Raw genomic sequence first — 23637 nt, 5'->3', positions numbered from 1 at the left:
TTAAATTTAAAAACAAAAATTTGTATAAGCAACTTTCGTGTGTTGATTGAACTTTTTCTATTAGAAAGTATTTAATAGACCTGATCGGTTCAAACGGACATCAGATTCGGATTCAGCGACCCCAAAAACTTATAGATATGTAGATCTACTTTGTTGGCAATTGATTTTCTACATTTGACCTTGAACTGACCTTAACTCAGATCTTATAGGGTCAAATGGACACGGGATTTGGATTCGGCGACCCCAAAAACGTATGGATGTATTGGTTTACTTTGTTGGCAATTGATTCTCTACATTTGACCTTGAACTGACCTTAACTCAGATCTTACAGAGTCAAATGGACATCGGATTTGGATACAGCCACCTCAAAAAACATATAGATACGTAGTTTGTTGACAATTGATTTTCTACATTTGACCTTGAACTAACCTTAAACCAGAACTAATAGTGTCAAACGAACACCGGATTCGGATTCAGCGACCCCAAAACCATAGTCTTGTCTTTCGGACCTGTCACTTTTTTGTGGGCTATGTTATGAATGACCTAGAAATTAAAATATCGATTTGAAATTTTCAGAATGGAGATTTTTTTCAACCTAGAAAATGATAAAATAACGAGAAAAAATTAAAAAGAAAATTAAATTTTTAACGATTTTGGAAATTTTTAAAAATTTGAGCGACCTCAAAAACATTTTTTGGAGCAAATTTTTTGAGGGGCTCTTAAAACATGATAAACTTACATATTTTTACAAGACACGAAAAAAAATGTTTTTTTTTGCGTCATGCACAAATTTACTCTCCTTGCATATATTTACATTTACTTTCCTATGCATATATCTACAAACACAGGTATTGTTCAGTTATATTGTCAATTTCTCCAATTTCTGCTTCTAATTCTTCTGCTATTTTAAAAATAATATTTTTCAAATATCCAAATAAAGAGTAATCTAAAGGAGCTGGATCTGGTAACCTCGCTGGCCACAACCTAATCAGTCGATTTCATAAAATTCTTTCAAATATTGAATTGTTGCTTTTGCAGTGTAAGCGGTTGCCCTATCTTGCTGAAAATAATCTACTTGCAAGTCATCATGTAGTTGTGCTAAAAATGGCTTGATATATTTCAGCATTTATTGTTTTTTAGAAAAATATAGGCCTCATCTTACTGATATCGCTATCCAAACGCCTACTTTTAAGGGGTGTAAACCGGTTTCTACAAACTACGCAGGGCAGATTCTATAACTCTGGCTATTTAAATAACCTTATATGTAAAATTATACTTCGTTGGTAAAAAACGACAAATTAAAGTTAATTTATTTTAGAATTTGAGAATATTTGCACCAACTGTCGGAAAATGAATTGAAACGATAACGTCACGGACGACGGACGCAACTGAAAAATGCACTATGTCAATTTAGCGTGATCAGTCGTAATGATTCGCTTACAATGAACAGTAACGACCCGTTGCGTATACGCTCGAGATAATCCGATCGTGATTGGCTGAATTAAATGTCGTGAAAAATTATCCACCAGTCATCTGCCGGTAAAATGAAATATGTTTTAACGTAATATTGATCTTATTGTTTTACCAAAATTGAATTGTCAAAACGAAGGAAATAAAATTGCTCTTCCAAACAAAGTTAATGGTCACGTGGCTTATAATCATTTATGATGGCTCTGTATTATGTAAACACCTTGTATGTCGAAGACATTCTGTGATTTTTAAAGTTTGGTCGACGATTTTCTTGCACCCTGTATATAACAAATGTTTAAATTTTGTTTTATTTGGAATACCCTGCTCATTATTCAAACAAAGCGTGTGGAGTGTTTATACGAAATCCCATCAGATAAATCTGTCACTGATAAAAATTATCGCACCAAAACTCAGTCATGTTAAGTCCTCGATGGTGTCGGTGTTAAACAAAGAAGAAAAATGGTTCTGTCAGCGCCTAAAAAGAACTTAGGCAAAGTTGCAGCGGTTTTGGGTATAGTACGTATTTTTTTGACTAAGTTGTTACTGTTGAGTATTTGTCAGAAATATCGCTAATTCCAATGAGGTAAACAATAATTAAATTCATTACATTTACAGTACTTTATAAGTTTACCATCATTTTCTAAAAAAAAAGTTAATTGTCCTTTAATTAGTTCTTTAAATACTTTTGTATGTATGTATTTTTTGTACTGTATGTTACAACTTCAAGAATAAATGTAACAATATCAATAACTGTTTTCAGTTGGAAGGTTTAGCATGGGTCTGTATGTCTTTAATATCAATCATATTACATTACTGGAAACCAGAACTAGAAATAGGCCCCACTTATGGACAATATGTTGGTTCCTTGCTGTATCACAAGTTTATAGTGGGTAAGTAATACTTGGCAATGATTTCACCAAGTGTAAGATTTTCTTATCTTCTATTTTCAAAAGTGGTCATGAACATTTTCTATATTTGAACAATGAATGTTACATTATGAATAGACACATAAAAGTTAAATAAAATTTGCATCCAGTCCAACTCGATGAGTATTCATTAAGTGAATTGAGCGTCACGAATTTCCATATTTTTTGTTATAAAAGTTCTAAGAAACATCTGTAGGCTATCTTTAAATTTAATCCATTATTGCAATCGAATTGCTAATGTCAACATTTCCGATTAATGAACAGTTTATTGTCACTGAAATTATCTTATCCCATTAGGCACGAGTGGATGGGTTTGATTTTATAGAAAATATGTCACGATTCTAAACATAACTACTGTCAACTCGAAAATGAACACATTTCTATTTTTATTTATACATGATATCCTTTATCTTGACTACCAAACTTCTACAGGATATAGTGCTTGGCTGAAAGTAACACAAGAGACTCAAACGAATTAGGGAGGTTAATTCTGTCCGAGACCTTACGTTCTTGAACCTTACCCGTATATAATGTTTTCGTTTTAATAACTTTCAAAACAGTTGAAATACCATTGCAAAATTCGATACATATTCTTGACTATTAGTGATTTGTAGTTATGTTGCCTTTGATATAGGTGAGCATTACTTTGTCATTGGATTGAGACTGACGTGCTTTCTTGGGGAATGAAGATCCTTTGCCAATCCATTGTGATGATTGAATTTTTGCCTCAATGTCATAGCTGTAAACCCAGGTTTAGTTCTCGTTTGAATGAATGTGCGTTGTTCAAGGAGTTTCCCACAAACGTCCAAACGATCTTCTTTCTGTTGTTCGGTCATCAAACGGGGAACAAATTTTACTGTAACTAGATGCATGTTCAATTTTCCAGTCAAAATTTCATGGCATGACCCAACTGAGACGCTAATCTCTTCTGCAATTTATCTAGCAGTCAATCGGCGATTTACGCGCATCAGATCTCTGACTTTCTGGACATGGAAATCATCAGTTGAAGTCGAAGGCCTTCCTGGTTCAAGATCATCTTCAATTAACTAACAACTACTTTTAAAACATTCATTACGTACGACTCAGAGCATCATCTCCGTAAGCTTGTTTCAAAAGTTAAAAAGTTTTCGTGAAAGTTTTCTCCAGTTTCACTCAAAATTTGACGTTGGATCGTTGTTCCAGAAAATCGCACATTTCAAAAATCGTCACTAACACCCGAATAACATTATTATTAAAACTAAATGAGATATCAACAATTAAGGACATGGGGTTCGGAGAAGGTTATGTGCAACGCAATGCTGCCAACCGCATATCACGAAATATCTGCATTAGCGCGTAATAAAATAAGTTTGGATATTTTCTGATCAGACGTCGTAATACTGACCAAGAAACCCCTATAAATTGTTTTTGTAAAAAAAATAATTGTAGTTATTTTCAGTTTGTTTAATTGTGTTGTAAACTCATAGATATTAAAATAAGTAAAAAAATTCAAAATTCAAAATTCTAAAACGGTTTGTTTTTTTCCATAGAAATGCCATTGGTATTTAATGAGAGGCACTAATAGAATTTGCAGAATACTCAGTGACGTCGGAATTATAGGGGTCCTATTGGTAGTGACCATCTGTATTTCCGCCACTGGTTAAAGTCAACTTTAATTTCTAATTTGATAAATTAGTACCCCAAGTTTCGTCAATTTACGTCAAAAATCCTCAGAAGCTGTGACTGACTGTGCTTTTAATTTCAACACCCTGTATCTCAAAGACGAGACGAACTACGGACTCATATACATATGAAATGTTTTACTTGAAACTATTTTTCCTATCACTTAGTGAAGTTTTCCGAAGAAAATCTGTATCTATTACCCGAGTAAGATGTTTCCCTTAAATGTTAAAATTCTGTGATAACCTCAGTTAACGATTTATCAATTAAACTTCCTGTAGATATTTTTAACATCTGAAGCATTGTGACATTTTTAGTTCAATATTTATTTCATAAAGCAAGATGTCGATTTCAAATCCATTAATTTTATAAATAGTCGTGTTGCTATAATATTTGAACATCGATGAATTGACGTCCGCTATTTTATTGTTGAAATGTGCAGGGGACAGCAGTAGAAAGGGTGTCTCGTCTCGTGAGTCAATTCTTTTCATTAGCAACATTGTTTTTTTTAAACAATTTGGGTCGAAAATCAGTTTTTCCAGTATATTGTAAAAACTATTGATTTTAGAGAAACGTGTTCAACAGACGAAATATGCACAATAAAAAGACCCACAAAATGCCGCCTGATAAATTAAGATCGGATAAATTGTTTAAAAGTTATTGCAAAATAAATGTGGAAAACAGCATTTTTTTAATTATCCATAAGTTGATTGTTATTTGTTGGAATTTTATAAATATGCCTAAAAGTTGTGAGTTTTATTGTTCTGCAAAACTGTGTGAAAGATGGGCGCTGTGGGCCTAATAGTTTTTGCAAAATTCAATTTATTTATCCTGTCAGGTAAAAATGCATAACTTTAACCTTCTGCCTCCGAAAGTTATTAAGGAAAAAGGGCTTAGAAAGTCGATTTTTTAAGCTTAAGGAAGTTTATCGGGTACGGGGGTACGTCTAAAAGTCTAACGAGAGTTTCTGTACATTCGCTAGTGACTAAAGTAGTAAGCCTTTAGATTTGGCAACGTTGCACTTGGCTGGCTTTGTTTGGATGCCTAAGCTTGAATTATACACCATATGACACACCTGCGAATTTCAAATAATACGCTACGTCGGACGTTAAGTTAATCAACAATAGCAGTCTGAAGTAAAATTATTTATTATAAATTATGTATCTTACAAGTACCTAATCGATTTCTACGAACTGTCATACGGTTCCTTAGATATCGGTTTCTTATTTATACAAGTTGCTGTAAAAACTGTTTGTCAATTGCTGCGCATTCTAAGTGGAAAGACCAAAAAAATCTGCATTCTCATAAGACCTGTACTAAATCGTGAAAAATTATTTTATTAATATCTCGTCTTAGGTACACAAACTAGCCATAATATTTTTTTTTGAGGATTTTCTTCATATTAATAAGCTTATATTAATTATTTTATGAATATTTGTTCGTCAATTCTAAATCAGATAAACCTCCTTAAAACCTAACGTAGCTTTGTATTTTAATGAAATTTTGATTTATTGCCAGGACCCTTTTGTATGTCTTTTTATTGCGCATATTTTGTCTAAATTCAATACCTAGTTTTTCCAATATATTGGAAAAACCCCTTCTCCTACACATTTCTACAATAAAATAAGGGACGTCAATTCATCGAGTTTTCTAGTCCATTTACTGCCAAAGCGACGCGTTTAAACTACAGATTTGAAAATGGAAAAAAGTAGTGTGAAAAAAGGGCTCATGTAGGGATCGAACCTACGACCTCCGCTGTTCTAATGGAAGCGCGGCACTCTAACCAACTGAGCTAACGAGCCTTGGCGTTCGCCACGACTATTTCTATTTAGATCGCAGAAATACTACAGTTAACCTTGGGTCAACTCATATCTAAATTTATAGACACATCGTGAATCATCTATCGCACGTCATTTTCTGCGGAATATCAATTCATCAATCGAAGTTAAATAAAATTATTCTATACTGTTTATGTTCTGAAGAGGAAAAATATATTTTCTATAATTTGCTAGAAACTACTTAACAAAATGTTGTACCTACTCTAAATATACAGGGTAGCCCAATAGTGTGACAAAGTTCATTATCTCCCTTATTATAAAGATTTGAAAAGAAATATTTTATGGGAGTGATGTACTTAAAAAAGTTCCCACTTTAAAAATATTTTGAATTATACAGGGTGATGTATTAGAGCGGAGCAGTTTAGCGAAGGACATTTTCTCATTTTTTTTAAATGAAACAGCCGGTATATTACTTTATTTTTGGATTAATATGTCAATTATCTACAACTTCTATAAATAATACCCTATGCCTAAAATTACTATTTTCGCAAATATTGGTACTTTTCTAGCAAATTTTACTTTTTATTGCTCTAGTAGGCCATGAGTTTGACATAAAATAACAAAATCTGCAAGTTTACTGTTGTTGTTTAATTGTCAGTAGTGTAAACTGACAAGTGCTGGGATGTAAGTTTAAAAATACTTCAAAATGAACTTTTCTCAAGCAGAAATCCTTTATTAGTAACACGAATTTATTGTCAACGCTATCCAAAGGGAAGGCAGCCCAGTGTACGAACTTTTAGAAAAGTAATGGATTGTTTTGTTAATTCCGGTACTGTAGCTTATTGTAATAATGTTAAGAAAAAAAGAACATTCACTGAAGAAGATGAATTAAACGTTCTTTTGGCTGTCACTGAAGACCCTCATATTAGTCAAGAATAGATCACAGAATATTAAAGGACAATAAAATGCATCCATTCCATGTCCAATTATTGCAGGAATTAAGTGATGAAGATTGCAGAAGACGGTTAGAGTTCTGCGAGTGGGTTCAAATCAAAATTATAACCTAGATTTTTTGAAAAATCATTTATTGCAATTACTTGCTCATGTCCCTAATGAGATTAAAGAACGAATGTGGTTTCTCCATGATGGTGCTCCAGTGCATTTTACACGTCCCATCACTGATCTTACAAAAATAAATTATGGTATATGAGGGTTTGTAAAAGATAATGGATATAGAACATCTCCCACTACCAAAGATGATATGAAAATGCGAATAAGGAATTGTTTCCAAAGCATTACCGTTGAAATGTATAGGAATTTGAGTATATCTTTTGAGAACCGTAGTGACTTATGTTTTCAATTTACCGAAAGACACTTTGAACATTTAGTTAGATAGTTAAATTGCTTATTTAGTTAGTACCTATTAATATTTCTTTTCTCGTTATACTAAGTATTTAATTTATTACTAACACTTCTTCGATTCTGTTTATTTGTAGTAATTCCTTGTTCTTTTAAATTGTTAAAATATACTTTTAATCATTAAATTTAGCATTTTTCTATTGTTTGACTAACTTACTTATTATTTTGAAAAAAAATATATTTTTTACCCGGCCTGGACTAAGCCCCTGACAACTTTTTGTGGTTTTTATCAATTTCTTCTTAATTACCATAAAGTTAGCCCCGGATAAAAACAATTAGCTTAACAATTTTATAATACTATAAATTATAAATTGTGTTATTTTATATCAAACTCATGCCTACTAGAATAATAAAAAGTAAAGTTTGCAAAATTAAAGGGGTTTTGCTAGAAAAGTGCCAATTTTTCCGTAGCGATTTTAGGCATAGGGTTATTATTTACAAAAGTTGTAGGTAATTAACATATTAATCCAAATATAAAATAATATACCGGGTGTTTCAGTCATTTAAAAAAATCGAGAAAATGTCCTACGAAATTCGCTAAACTGGGACTTATGTATAGAACACCCTGTACAAAATTATAAAGATTTTGCTATTTTGTTGTTTGTCCACATCTTTGATCCACATGCCTACAAAACATTTTTTTCTTAATTACTGGTAGTACCTGCACAGTGGATAGATTTACAGAACCCTGACCCAGCAAAAATTATCTTATTTTTTCAAATAACGGCATCGCCTCATCGAATACAAAAAACAAAGAATTGCTGGAAAGAGAATTTTACAGAGTGTTCCATTTAACAGAAACAATCTTAGAGATGCTCCGCTCTAATGCATCACCCTGTATAATTCAAAATATTTTTAAATTGTGAACTCTTTTAAGTACATCACTCCCATAAAATATTTCTTTTGAAATCTTTATAATAAGGGAGATATTGATATTTGTCACACTATTGGGCCACCCTGTATGTACGAGGTATTATTTCTTGATTTTAGATACATGTTCATTTTTGAAAAATTTGAAAATGGATTTTAAAAATGTAAATATGAAGATTTAATTGATGGTGCAAAAAAGTAACTCTTTACTATACTCATATTTAATTAAGTATTTGGCTGTAATACTAATTAATATAGTAATACCAGATATACTACAAGTTCTAAATTATAACAGAACTAAAAAACAGTTTTTTTTTTCTGCTTCATTTGAGTCTCTACTTTTTTTATTTACAGATGACATGGAACTGCTGGAAGGAACTTTTATTATCACTGGAACAGCGTTCAGCGTTTTCATGTGGATTTACTTTCTTCTGAGCGTTCTGTGGTTTTCTATATCCGTAGACCAAATCACAGGTAAAGTACTAAAAATATACCTTTACATCACTTTTTTCTTTATCTAATTATCTAGAACGTTGTTAAGTGACAACATACTTCTACTGTAGATAAAATCTGCACTGATACAGGTATCGCGATCATACGAATTTTAGTCAGAATTAAAAAAAAAGTGCCTTTCAGTTATTTCTCATGTAAGATATAAAAATACTTGATAACTTCAATCAAATGTTACATTTCACATTTTGGACGGGTATTGTTTACCTTATATAAATTCCAGGCATTAAAATCTTGAAGCTACTTCAATTAGTTTATCTAAAGTAAACTTCAAACGCACCGCTAAACATATAAATAACAAGGTATTTCTAAAAGTAATAGCAAAGTTAATATAGGGTGTGCTCCTTTCAACTTATTTGTAATAGTTTCCAAACTACATCCATCCACATCCCAAAAAAGGGTAAATAACATCTTTTCAAGTGTAGATTTGCACTTGAACTTCGTTTGATTGGACTTAATCTAACTTTTTTTTTCGCTGGTGTTGGCGAATATGTAAGTGTGGAAAGTGTAGTGAGGTGGAGCGGGGAACCTTCAAAAGGGTCCCCACTCGATGAGTTCGATTGAGCGGGGAACTGTGGGATTTTTACCCACTAAAACTATCCTAGGATCACCATTTATGCGATAACCGTCGCCCCATATGTCATTTTCCAAGTTATTGCATATGTCTTTCCATACCTTATCTTTCTCCGTTTTGATAAGTTTCTTCAATTTCTTTTTTGCCTTCTTATAATAAGATTGTAGTCGCTCGTTGATATCCCTGTCATTGTTTCTCATTAGAGTTCTTCTTTTGCCTATGCAATCATTACGTGTTTCCTCGATCTTGATTGTCCGCCAATATGGCTGTACTTTTCTGAGGGTCCACCCGTTAGCGATCGACCGTTATTATAATGTAGTATAACAACCCCGGGTTCGAACGAAAAAAAGAATAAACGTAGTTGTGGCCAATAATGTGTGATCGTTATATGGAATACCTACGTTGTATACATCTATTTTTTTAATTGACCGGAAGGCGCTGGCTACTAACTTTAAAAAGGGGAAGTATGGTTTAATTTTATAAAACAAAAGCAGAGTAAATACACCTAACTTTATTATTTTTGTACAACAGTCTTCAAATTAAACATGTTACAAATAGAAAGAACAACAAAAACATTAACAACCATTTAACATAAAATGAGAGTGCCAGGCTCACCTAGAGCTCCTGTGGGGAAAGAGCATGGCAGAGAAACCCACGATCGTTGCTCTAACTACCCAAATATAAATACAAAACAACCGCTAACAAAAGGCATAAATTAGGATCCTTTGCTAATGATAATTAACGCCCGACTCATTTAATGTGTCACTAAATGTCACCTCACTCGAATTAGACATACACACTTCCAAGTAAAACTGAAGAGGTTTGGTGTTAGTTAGCCGGCAGGGCCGGAAGGTACTGGAGTCCCATACGGGAGGCAATCCAGCTATGAGTTGAGATTTCGGAAGATCTGTTTTAGCAATTCTTTTTTTGTATTTAATTATTCTTTTTGCAGATTCATTCCTCACGGGCGAAAATGTTAGTAAATTCAACAAGGCTCTTATATGCGTATGACATAAAGTGAGCACAAGAAATGCTTTATTATTTGTTTTTCGAACAATGTAATCATGGCAAAACAAGTTAAATGTGAAACAAAGGAGTTGTTATTGCAATATCTGGGCAGTCACGAATTGTCGTGATATATATTTTAACATGTAATAAATAATGAGCAATCTCTAATAATAATAATTGTAACAATTTTACCTTAGAAAAATATATGCCCTTGAGCATAAAGCACTGGTAGCTAAACATACAGAGAAGAATTGTTATCATTAAACATCTATAAGCATCACAATCATAAGATTACATAGAACAATTAACAACAAAGTACTTAGAGAATATTACCTACTAATTAATACGGGTTAAACTCTTTGATGATGATTAAACACTATTTTGCCTCACTGCCCGCAGATTGTCTTCCTCCCATCTCCACCCTGTTCTCACTTCAACTATCTAGGCTTCCTTCCAGAATTCCCCACCTAAGCGTTTGTTTTGGCGCTTCCTTCTACCAACTGTCAATATTACGTTTTCATTATTATGCAACACTCACGTAACAGGTGACATTGAAATTGATACGATAAGTATGGTTTTGCACAATAAACCTTCTTTAACAAATTAAGACAAGTTTCAGGCGTTACTTTTTCTATTGAAAGTAATCCCTCTAATTTATTACTCATCTCTCGTTGAAGGATGACGGGATTCAGTGGGGTTTTTGGAGAAGTCTTTTTCAAAATATTACTAACTTCACATGTCATTAGTTGATGGTCACTTAGTCCATCTCGCTTGACCCATCAATCCTACTGGAAATTTTATGTAGCATTCATGGGTAGGAAAGATTATCTCATTTAATTTTTCCTCTACAAATACAGTAACACAAATACGATCGACTTACTTCCCTGTCTTTCTGTTTCAGCTATATACGCCAACAAAAACAGACAAGTGGTGGTAATGAGGTTCTGGGGAGGTTTAACCTTGCTCATTTCCCTTATTGATCTATTGTTCACGATGCTGATGGCCATGGACTACACCACTTGTGGAGTAACTTCGTCACAAATCATCAACCAAGCGCAATACTTCTGCTACCTGACAGTCGGAATAGTGATGACTATAGGCGCCAGGGGATACACCCTTTGGCTCATTAACGTCATATTCGCAATCATGTTGATAACGATATTAAAAAATGAGACAAGTACACGAGTAAGTAGAATGTGGTAGTAGGTTAAAAATTCCGAAATTATTCCACAGATATACAGGGTGTTAAAAAAAGAGTGTAAAATATTTAAGGAGGTAATAGTATGAACCAAAAGTCAGAAAAGTCTCAATAAACGGTTGCGGAGATATGGAATGTTTTATGTTTTTTAACCCCTTTTTATATTTTGCAAAAACGTTGTGTATTTTCTTATAATAGTTGGTTGATGTTTAGTGAAATAAACAGTACGTATTTGACAGTTGTTCTCAGTGCACAAGTTTTCTTTCGCTATGGCTGGTTACTCTAACGCAGAATTAACAGACATGCATTTCATGTATGATCGTGCTAATTGGAACGCCACCGAAGCGCGACGTCTTTATGTTGACGCTTATCCAAATCGACAGATTCCTTCACAACGCATGTTTGGAAGAATTCACCAAAGATTGCGTGATACCGGTTCCTTGAGCAAACAGTGCCATTTATCCGGAAGACCAAGGTCGGTATCCACTCCTAGAGCAGAAGAAGAAATTCTAGCACTGGTAGGGCAGAATCCAGGTACGAGTGTGCGGAGAATATCAACCGAGGTAGGAATTAGTGGTCCTCTTGTTTGGGGAATCCTTCACGAGCAACTGCTTTATCCATACCATGTGCAACGAGTACAGGCCCTAAATCCAATAAGTGATCATCAAGCACGTTTGGTTTTTTCCGCTGGATTCTACGTCATGATGCTGAAGACCCTCGTTTTCTTGCAAACATTCTTTTTACTGATGAGGCCGGGTTCACAAGAAATGGAGTGTTTAATTTTCACAATACGCATATTTGGGCCGACGAAAATCCTCATGCTCTAATAGAATCTGGACATCAGGCACGTTTTTCATTAAACATTTGGATGGGTATTGTAGGTTACAGGTTTCTAGGTCCTGTTGTTTTACCAAACCGATTAACAGGCGCTGCTTACCTCAACTTTCTACAGAACACACTGTATGAGTTTTTGGAAGACATTCCTTTGAATCAGAGGCAACAAATGTGGTTCCAGCATGATGGTGCTCCAGCTCATTTTTCCATGGCCGTTAGAGAGCATTTACACCAAACTTTTCCACATAGATGGGTAGGAAGGGCCGGACCTGTTTTATGGCCTCCAAGATCGCCTGATCTGAACCCTCTAGATTTCTTTGTTTGGGGATATTTGAAGACATTAGTGTATGGTACTCCTATAAATAGCCTGGAAGAGCTACAGCTACGGATTAATCAAAAGTGTTAAGAAATCCAAACCAAGGAGGGTGTTTTCGAAAGAGTTCGAATATCATTGAGACGAAGATGTCGTGCCTGCTTGGAAATGGACGGAGGGCACTTTGAACATCTTCTGTAACTTTGTTTTTTGTTTGTTAAAAGCTTCCTTTGTCGGTTTATTCCTAATAAAATAAAATGTTTGAAAAAGCGAATAGTGGTCCATATCTCCGCAACCGTTACTTTGCGGACCCATGTTTATTAAGACTTTTCTGCTTATTTTGGTTCATACTATTACCTCCTTAAATATTTTACAATCATTTTTTAACACCCTGTATAGCTGATATTCTCAAGAAAAATAACATTTAAAACACTCTTTTTTATTTTATTCCTTAAGATGTCGATTTCGCAAGTTTTTTGTTTCTTTAATTATTTATATAATCTTTAATCAGTGATATTGTGTTCAACAACTACCCTGCGGATTAGTATACCGAATGACAAATTACACCCGCAATATCTGGTACACAGCTAAAATCATTCGTCAGCAGAATCGCCAGTTTCTATCTTAATAGTTCTTATCAGTATGCCTTAGGTGAAACAACCGACGAATGATGTACCTAGCTATTTTGATGTTTATCAACAGACGTGACGTGGTATGGGTTTTTTCCCAGTTAATTTACAGAAGTTGACATTCAGTTGCTCAATATTTTCAATTGTTTGTTGATTAAATTTTGACATTGATTAATAAAAAATTATTTTTTAATATACCTAGATGATGTTTTGCAGTCGAACTTAAAACTGCTATTAAAAGATATTTCTTTATTTTTTTTAGTCACAAGAAGACAACACTTCATCCCTATAGTAAGTAGTTCTTGTAATTCTTTCGGCAATTATTTATTTAATTTTTTTGTAGCTCTTCTATACCAAGAGCAAGGCTTGCTAAGATTTTGGGGCATAGTAGATGATCTCCCTCCTGTTGAATATTGACTAAGTAATTTATCTAATCAGAATATAGGTATATAGATAATTTTTTATTATATTATCTCAAAGAGCTATTACAATTTTTAATTTAATAAACATTTTTTTAATTAAATAGAAGTTATATTGTTTTATCTGCAAACAATTTTGATACAGATAAGCTGACTACATGTAAGTAACAAGTCGATATAGACATAGGAAAAGAAGGAAAATATTAGAAAAAGAGAAATTAAGAGCTCTGTTCACATGAATTAGTGTTAATAAATTTAAACATTTAGAATTAAATTATTGACTATTAAACAACTTATGGAACCCCGATGTAAGATCTCTACGCTCTAAACAGTACCAAAAATATACAGGGTGTCCAAAATTTGAGACACATTGTGGGGTGCGGGTTATACAGAGTGTTTATTAAGTATTTGTACAAACACAAAAAGTCAATCTTTGACTAATTTTAAGATAAAAAGTTCATATGAATATGGGTCCGTAACGGCTTAGTTCTTGAGATACAGAGCATAAAAAAAAATTTTTGTTTGGTATTTTGATAAAATTGTTTATGACTGTTCAAAAACACAAAAATTGTAGAAAGAGATTTCTACTTAGTACCTACTGAAAGAGCTAGAAATATTACAATACTTTCCAACTTTCCACTTATTGTAACCGTTATATTGACCTCAATAATAATAGTTGGGATCACTTACCTTTTTTTTTATTTTTATGGAAACACAAGGAAAGATAGGTGCATCGATAATATATTCATTAATTTCACAACTGAAAGTACATTTTCTGTAGTGGACTGTAATTTATCGGATCATAAAGATATTATTATTAACTTAGTTCTTTGTGAATCAAACATTATGGAGAAACCTGCAACAAAAGTATGTAGACCTATTACTAAGGGGGGTAAGATTAAATTTTACAACTTAGTTGAAAATATTGATTGGACATTCGTTAACAATGTTGATCTAGATATCAATGTCAAATTTCAAATTTTTTTAAATAAAATAGTAGAATGTAATAATTCAGCTTTTCCTGAAAAAAAATATAGTAATAAACTCAATACAGCCGGACTTCCGTGGTTTAATAATCATCTAAGAGTTATGCGTGAACAACTTAACTTCTTTATTATGATATACAAAAAAAACCCATGTTCAGAAAATAAATTGAGGAGAAATATCTATCGCATGCAGTACAAATCTGAAATAAAAAGAGCTAAGTGTAAGGCAAATGAGAAACTGTTAAAAAATGCTAATAACCCTAATAAGTGTATGTGGGATATTATAAACAAGCAAAGAAAAAAAGTAATGTTACCAAAAATAAGTCCAACCGTAACGGATATATTTAATGAATATTTTACGACAGCGGCTGCAAAGGATTTGGAAGCCCGTAAACTATGTTCTCAGAAAGATACTCTAAATCCATACTTTAATTTTGATTATAACAAATTACCCAATAATACTTTTAAATTTTCTGAGGTAACGTACATTGAAGTAAGAGACATTATTACAAACCTTAAAAGTAAAGCTACTAAAGATATATATGGCTTAAGTGTGAAAATCATAAAAATTATAAAGAATCTCATAGTGTATCCATTAACTAAACTAATAAATGAATGTATCTTCCAAGGAATATTTCCTAATATACTAAAGGTGGCAGTAGTTTCACCAATATTCAAAAAAGGTAACCTTGATGACCCAGCAAATTATCGACCGATATCGGTGCTTCCAGTTCTCTCAAAATTATTAGAAAAATGTTTGTGCAATAGACTGACTACGTATTTTGAGTCAAATAAACTCCTCACAGAATGTCAACATGGTTTTCGAAAGAATCATGATACTACAAGTGCAATACTGGCCTTTGTAAATAATGTTCTAGACGCATATGAAAATCTTGAATTCTGTGATACTATATTCTTGGACTTAAGTAGGGCTTTTGACTCTGTGTCACATGACATCTTAGTTGAGAAGTTGGGAAAATATAGACTTGGTGGATGTGATTTAAAAATAATAAAATCATTTTTAGCTAATAGAAGTCAAGTAGTAAAAATTAATAATGAACTATCTGACAGGAGGGATGTGACAATAGGTATACCGCAAGGTTCGGTATTGGGACCCTTGTTATTTTTAATTTATAATAATGATATGCCTTTATCAAAGACTTTCCTGACATATGTCTTGTATGCCGATGATACCACCATTTCTATCAGATCTAAAGATATAATTGATGTAGAGACTCGAAAAAATGAAGCTCAATCAGGAGCAGAAAAGTGGTTTGCTTGTAACAATCTTATATGTAACAGAAATAAAACACAACGAATGATGCTTACGCTGCGTGATTATGATGTTTCCGGTGATGAAGTACCCGCTGTAAAATTCTTGGGTGTCCTTTTGGATCCCCATCTGAGGTGGAATATCCACATAGATGGGATTTGTAAAAAACTGAGTAGTGGTGTATTTGTTGTTCGTAATCTCTCAGGTTCTGTGTCCACTAGTGTATTAAGATCTGCATACTTCTCCTTGTGCCATTCAATTATGAGTTATGCAATAATAGTCTGGGGTCATGCCGCAGATTTTGATAAAGTATTTGCAATTCAAAGAAAATTAATTAGAATCATAGCTGGACTGGGTTATATGGATGATTGTAAAAATGCATTCATCACATATCAAATATTAACTTTACCCTCATTGTATATTTTGGAATGCCTGACATACGTTAAATCAAACTTAGACAGCTGTCCCACCTATGCAAACCAACACAGTTACGATACAAGAAACAAAGATAATATAATAACTCCATACTATAGGCTAAATAAAACACAAAACACCCCAAATTATCTGGCAATTTTGATGTATAATCGGTTACCATCACAAATTAAATATATTAAATGTAAGACATCCTTTAAGAATACGGTGAAGAGGTTTCTCCTGGGGCAGGCATTTTACCACTATAGGGAATTCTTGTCATGTAACGATTTACACTTTATAAGCTGAGCATGATTATATGTGATCTAGAGTTTGTTTTTGTGTGACGTCTGTTATATTTTGTGATGCGCAGATGTCTGTGCTTGTCATACACTGTTATACATTTAAATTAGTTTTAAGTATTTTTAGTACTTTTATTCTGACTTGTGTAAGTACTTGTTACAGTAACACCAACAAACTATTATTATTATTATTATTATTATTATATTTCGAAATACACAAATTTGTCCCTAGATTTAGCAAACTATCCGTCGGAACACCTTTTATAATTATTGCCTTAAGATAAAACCCGCAAACTTCTCCTGTTAGAGTATGTTTGCGTCCCTCTGGATTATCGCGCATCTGCGACCTCAAACTAAATCAGAAGTTTAACGTAGTAATTTTGAATGGGTAAACCGGAAGTGGGCAAGGCAAAGCTTACGGAAGGGCAGCTGCTCCCGCCGCACTTCCTGAGACGGTCGCCTTTGCTCCGGGTCAATTTTGCAAATTGACAAATGGAACTCTTTGTCAACATCAGGAAAGACTCCGTAAGGTACACTGACAAAAGTTGTGGAAATTCACATAGATTTTTTACATATTTGGAATGGTTTTTATATGCTGAAAATGTAAATGAAGAACGTACATAATACATCGTGTAGAATTACATACTTAAGTTACTTTGTACTGTCACATTTTAAAATGTATCACTCTAAATCTTTAATATAACGAGCGTTCAAATAAAAACGTGGTCGAAGTTGGCTCTGACACATTGGACGTAGGGCGTAGCTTATAGCGACCAACTTAACCTCATTTCTCAACGAGCTGTATAGCAGCTGTCAGTTTCAATAACGTTAATGACTATATAACTTTATTTTAAAGAATAATCGTGATAACAATAACAAACAATTAAAGGAGCTGCGGAAAGTGTCCCCCTCCTTGTTATAACAATAAATTAAAGCAGCTGCTGAAAGTGTCCCCCTCCTTGTTCCAAGCACTTTTCACACCTGTTCCTCAAAGAATTAAAGACATTTTCTAAGATGCTCGGGGTATTGTTAATTTCACGAATCTTGTCTATAAGTCGAGCCTGCAGATGGTTTAAATCAGGAATAGGCAGTTCAAAAATAGTGTTTTTAAGGTAAGGCCACAAAAAGAAATCACACGGCGTAATATCACATGACCTCGGTGGAAATTCATGTTCAGCATTGAGACTTATTAGTCGATTTTGGAAAACTTCCCTCAACATATTCATCGTCTCGCCTGCCGTATGTGCCCTTGCGCCATCTTGTTGAAAGTAAAAGTTTGTAATTTCGTTTTCTTCCAGCTGGTTAACAAAAGGAGCGATAATTTCTTCTCTATACCTTTGCGCAGTAAGAGTACCATTAAAAAAAATAGGTCCATAAATCCTCCTTCGATTGAGAGCACACCAAACTCCAATTTTTTGAGCGTGTAGAGGGCCCTCGACAAAAAAGTTATCTGGTTTTTCAGAAGACCACATTCTCATATTCTGTGAGTTTACGTAACCACTTAAATGAAACCAGGCTTCATCAGAAAAAAAGGTGATATTATGAAGTTCACCGTAGTTGTTTAAAAACCATTCACAAAATACAGCCCGTCGCGGAAAATCAACTTCATGAAGTTCTTGCTGACAAGTTAAACGATAGGAGAACAAACGCAAATCTTTTTTTAACACTGTGTGGCAGGTACCGACTGATACTCCCACCATTTGTGATAAAACACGTACAGAAGTTCTTGGCGCATTTTCCATTATTTGTTGGACATTTTCTTTTAATTCTTCAGTCCGCTTTTTAGGTCGGCCGCTTCCTTCTTTTCTTGTTACACTGCCCGTTTCACGAAAAACATTAACACAACGCTGAACTGCACTTTGAAAAATTTTGTACTCAACAACGCCGGGAAATTGATTTTGAAATTCTATGAAACATTCCTCAATAGAATACTTCCATATTCCATCAATCTTGCGTCCATTTCTAAAGTAGGACTCTATGATAAACACTTTTTGTTCTTGAGAAAACACCATTTTAAACGCTTTTTAAAACTAAAATATTCAAATTGATAGCGGCGATATAGCGCTTTGACAGATGACGTTTAAGTTCATTTGCTATACGCAACGCCCTGCTTCCAAATTTTCAGAACCAACTTGACCACATTTTCATTTGAACGCTCGTTATATGTTTTTACTACATTCGAAGTAAATATGCGAAGAAAAATGCAAAATTTACACCGACATGTTTTGGCCCAACCAATCAGATTAATCACTATTATCAAAGAAATATAATCTAATAATAATTTATATTCGAAATTAAAAATGTGATTGGTAATTAAAATTTGGATTACTACAATTAGAAAGTGATTTATAAAAATTAGTGGGATATGAAAAGAAAAGAGTGGGGTAACTAGGAAAAAAAATAATAAAATTGTAATGACAGCAAAAGTTGTAGAAATTATAATTTGAATTTTAAAAAGGAAGATAATTTAATAACCATAAAGAAACAAGTGTACTTAGTAAAGAAAACCATACAAAAGAAGGAATAGAAGAAAACATAATCACAAAAACTAAATCAATTGAAGATAAAGGCCAAGAGAAGTCAAAGTAAATCCAATAACGAAACAAGTTAAATATTATATAGCAATAACCAGTATCAAGTACGCACACACACCTAATTGAAGTCACCGACCACGGAGTAATAATAAGGCAATATTAGGAAGAAGACAAATAACAAGGAATTGCATGACAGATGACAAGACAACAACAGAAATTGTGCTAAACGGTTCAGAAAAGGATTAGAGGAGTGAAAGGACCAACAAGAGAAGAAATAAGTGTGTTAGACAGTGATAGAAAGGTATAAAATCTTAATATAAAACAGACTTGTATTAGATTTAATATTGAAATCCAAATAATTGGATATTGTTATTTAATTAAGTTAGAGTAGAACGTGGCGTAGGTATAGTTTAAGAAAATTTTTATTAATCGAATATTGGATAATGTTGGAAATATAGTGAATTCAAGTCATTAAATGAATTAGAATTTTTTTTACAAGAAATAGAATAACTAGTCAATTAAAATTCAAATATAACTTTTTTTGTCTTTGCCCTCTCAAAATTTAATATTTAAATTCATTAATCAGTGTAGTATTTTAAAATTAGTTTACTATTCTTCTCAGAACCTTACCCTGAGGTCAGACTACTCATGTTAGATTAAAATTTGCTTATATCTTAAATTAATTTGTTTTAAACAAAAGCTTTCTCTGCACATAGCAAACAAAAATTTGAACTAAAGTACGATTATATGTTCATGTGAGCTGGCGCCCCGTCAAGAAAGAAGGAAATAAAATACAAAGAAGAAGTTAAGCAGAATAAGAAAATTTAGGTAAGAAAAATTTCTATATCTCAAGGAATTATAACAATACACATACATATCAGACTAATTTGTCTGTAATTAACAGAATCTGTCTTCAGTATCGAAATTTTGAGAGTGTATCTGTGTATAAAATAATGGCTAACAAAAATTATTAAAATTTTACTCCTAAAAACTGACGTAAGAAGCTTTAGATTTCGTATGAATGTGTTTCTTTTTGCTCAAATAATGCAGCTTTACAGTTAAAAAAAAATCCTGTTGATTTGAGACCAAACGGGCTACATGGTATTTAAAATGTTTCACGTTACCTACACCTGGAATTTGGCAGACACTGATCTAGGGCGTAACATTACATAAAATTTTTATGAGTGTACACACTTCGCACGTACGCCGATGCAAAAGTACAGGTAGAGAAGAAGTGACAAATTGATTTGGAAGAGGAAGTGACTCTCGTCCACGCGGCGCTCGTCGGATTATGCTGGATCAAAGTCCGCGCGGATGACTGAAAATGTCATTAGGCGACCTTGCCCCACGCCGAAATTGCTTTAAAAACAGCGCCCCATTTCGTCCTTAATTTTGCATGCGAGGGGAGAGCTCCCAGTGTTAGGATTGAATTGGCATTCAGATATCTGATGGAGTTTTTAATAAACGACATTTCCGAACGATACAAGAGTTTATTCATATATGTAAATTAATTTTTCTTTAATATGTTTTCAGTGCCTGAAAATGTGTATTTACCTACTCCATTTTTCAAATACATGATGAAATTGCAGGGACCCCTGATTTTTCAGTAGTAATTATTAAAAGTAAAACACCACCATTTTTAGTTATTAGATTACAATTCATCGTTAATATCAGAACTTTTTTCATATTCATTCACAACACAGCCCCACAAAAAAAAGGATCGGATCTGGTATTCAGACCCATGTATTTCCATGTATTTTTTTCCGTTGAATTCGAATCAGCCCAACAGGTCTGAGTTTCCGGGAAAATTCAAAAAACAGGTCAAAATACATAAGAAACGTCATTTACGATCGACGAAAGTTATAAAAAATCAAATTATTCTACCAGCTCACTAGACGTATAATTTTTCACTCGTTTAATTCCAATTTATCATCATAGAGTCAGACAAGCTGGTTCAATTTCATTCAAAAACAGAAAATAGATCAAAATCACTTTCATGGTATAATTCGTGTTGCGGAGTTCTGGATCCATCTTTTTATCCACCCACCCATTTATGAATTCATACATCTTTCTATCCAGTCGTTCATGCATGAATACGTATATTTATTCCTCCACCTGTACCACCTATAAAACACACCCATCCACCCATCTATCCATATACTTTTTGTACTGAGAGATGAAATAACAGTCTAGAAGATTGAGAATACTCTACTTTCCGAACAAAATAAAACGATATCTACAAATCATTCTTATTTTTGTTGCTATAACGTGTTCTCTTTTCTTCAAAGGATCTATGCAAAGAGTTACACTTTCGTTTAGTCCCTCTACTTTTGATTTCTCTTTTTAACAACCAATAAAAATAGATAATCATGTTTTCATCCCATCTTCCTTAATATCGCTGTTCTATAACCTTCATATCCTGATGAAATCGTTCGCCTTGCTCTTCGCTATAATCTCCAAGATTTTCAAGAAACCAATCCAGATGTGAATGAAGGAAGTGCAACTTGTAGTTCATCAAAAGTCCCAGATCTTGGAAGTCTTTTATCATTTTTGATACAATTTCTTCGTATTTAGGACTCCTGTTTCCTAAAAAATTTGTTGCTACAGCTTTCTCAATCTTCTAGGCTGTTATCTCATCTCTCAGTACAAAAAGTAGATGGATAGATGAGTGGTTGGGTGGGTTTTTTAGGTGGTACAGGTGGAGGAATAAATATGTGTATTCATGCATGAACGACTGGATAGAAAGATGTATGAATTCATAAGTGGGTGGGTGGATAAAAGGATGGATCCAGAACTCTGTAACACGAATTATGCCATGAATATGGCGTTTTTGATCTATTTTCTGTTTTTGAATGAAATTGGACCAGCTTGTCTGACTATATGATGATAAATTGGAATTAAACGAGTGAAAAATCATACGTCTAGTGAGCTGGTAGAATAATTAGATTTTTTATAACTTTCGTCGATCCTAAATGACGTTTCTTGTGAATTTTGACCCGTTTTTTGAATTTTCCCGAAAACAGACCCGCTGTGCCAAACCTGAAGGCAGATTCGGATTCAGCGGAAAAAATACATGGAAATACATGGGTCTGAATACCAGATCCGATCCTTGATTTTGTGGGGCTGTGTAATAATTTTTTTCCATATTCAACATTTTTATAAAAATATCCGGCAAGTAATCAACACAATTTTATTTAGGATATTTATGAAAAACAAATGCATTATTTATTTATTTTACTTTTTTAATTTCCGGGACAAAATATTTACTTTTTTTCATTCTTAATTTCACATTACAAAACAAATGCTATTATCTGTAAAAATTTAAAGTGGATTTATAAATTTTTTGTGTCCTTTTTCCTCCACTTCTCGAGGATGGTATGTGTAACTGCCCCTTCCGATATAAAAATTCCCTTTCATCGAATTAAAACCCGCTTTAAAATGTGACTCATTTAAAACTCCGCCGTGAAGTGTATTTACACAAAGGCACCCGCTCTAACCGAACCGTTTTTATACATTTTGTCACATAGAGGAATGTTAATTATCATGTGATATTTATAGCCGACCTTTTTTAGCAGTGCCTACAAAATACACTATGCGAAATGATATAGGCATTACCGATTTTAAATTTCAGATGATAAAACCTCATTGAATACCTTCTGCATCATCTAATAAATCGACGTTATAATCCATCATCTTAATATCAAATACCTACAATCTGCACAATTATTTTTAAGAATATCGCAAACGTAAAACTATTAGTTTTTTTTGCTGATTAACAACATAGGTCTAACTCATCAGACGTTGATTATAAAGATATCGAGTTCAAATAGTGTTTATAATATATAAGCAATTATGAAGTGTTCAAATTTGAGTTAACTTTTGTAATATAACGTCATTTATGTTTTTTGTACTAAAATGACTAATCTTTTGACAGCTGTGAAGTAGAAACATGGGAGTTAATAAATATGGAGAAGTATACGATTGAATAACACGTCTTTATTGTTAAAAAATATTTTAAATTTGGTGAAAATTATTCAGAAATTGGAAGAAAATGTACAAAATGTGGAAAAAGAAATTGTCCAACAAACAGCAGCATTCGAAATATTGTGAATAAATTCGAAGAAACTTGTTCAATTCAAAATCAAAGAAGTAATATTTACTGTCGCAGTGGTCGTTTATAAAATATTGTAGAAATATAGAAGTAGAAATATTGCAGCTGTCAATGATAGTGTTATTGCAAAACTAAACACATCATCGTTCACAGTAATTAGGCATTGAACAAACCACTTTACTCAATATTTTGCATAAGGATCTTCACTTGAAGGCTTACAAAATACAATTAACAAGAATTATTACCAGCTGATCATGGATTACGTCGTACATTTGTTAATTGCAGTGAAAGAAGAAATTGAAGATTTTTTTAACAAAATCATCTTTAGTGATGAAGCTCATTTTGAAATTACTGAATATGTAAACGAACAAAATTGTCATATCTGGGACGAAGAAAACCCACCAGTAATGGTA

General features: G+C 33.2%; 1 protein-coding gene and 1 non-coding gene across 2 annotated transcripts; one reads left to right on the top strand and one right to left on the bottom strand.

Annotated features, from left to right (window-relative positions):
* The first annotated feature begins 1874 nt into the window (after window positions 1–1874).
* Window positions 1875–13706, top strand: LOC108912556. Its single transcript, XM_018717809.1, has 6 exons — window positions 1875–1986; window positions 2231–2360; window positions 8477–8596; window positions 11116–11399; window positions 13451–13479; window positions 13532–13706. The coding sequence occupies exons 1-6, from the start codon at window positions 1930–1932 to the stop codon at window positions 13581–13583; spliced, it is 672 nt and encodes a 223-aa protein (XP_018573325.1). The 5' UTR covers window positions 1875–1929; the 3' UTR covers window positions 13584–13706.
* On the bottom strand, window positions 5778–5857 carry Trnag-ucc. The gene is given in 2 exon segments: window positions 5778–5813; window positions 5820–5857. It is a non-coding gene; the product is annotated as a tRNA-Gly (tRNA).
* Window positions 13707–23637: the final 9931 nt, after the last annotated feature.

This window comes from Anoplophora glabripennis, unplaced genomic scaffold (assembly GCF_000390285.2).
Source record: "Anoplophora glabripennis isolate ALB-LARVAE unplaced genomic scaffold, Agla_2.0 scaffold659, whole genome shotgun sequence".
Lineage (NCBI taxonomy): Eukaryota > Metazoa > Arthropoda > Insecta > Coleoptera > Cerambycidae > Anoplophora > Anoplophora glabripennis.
This window is presented reverse-complemented; position numbering and strand designations above follow the sequence as displayed.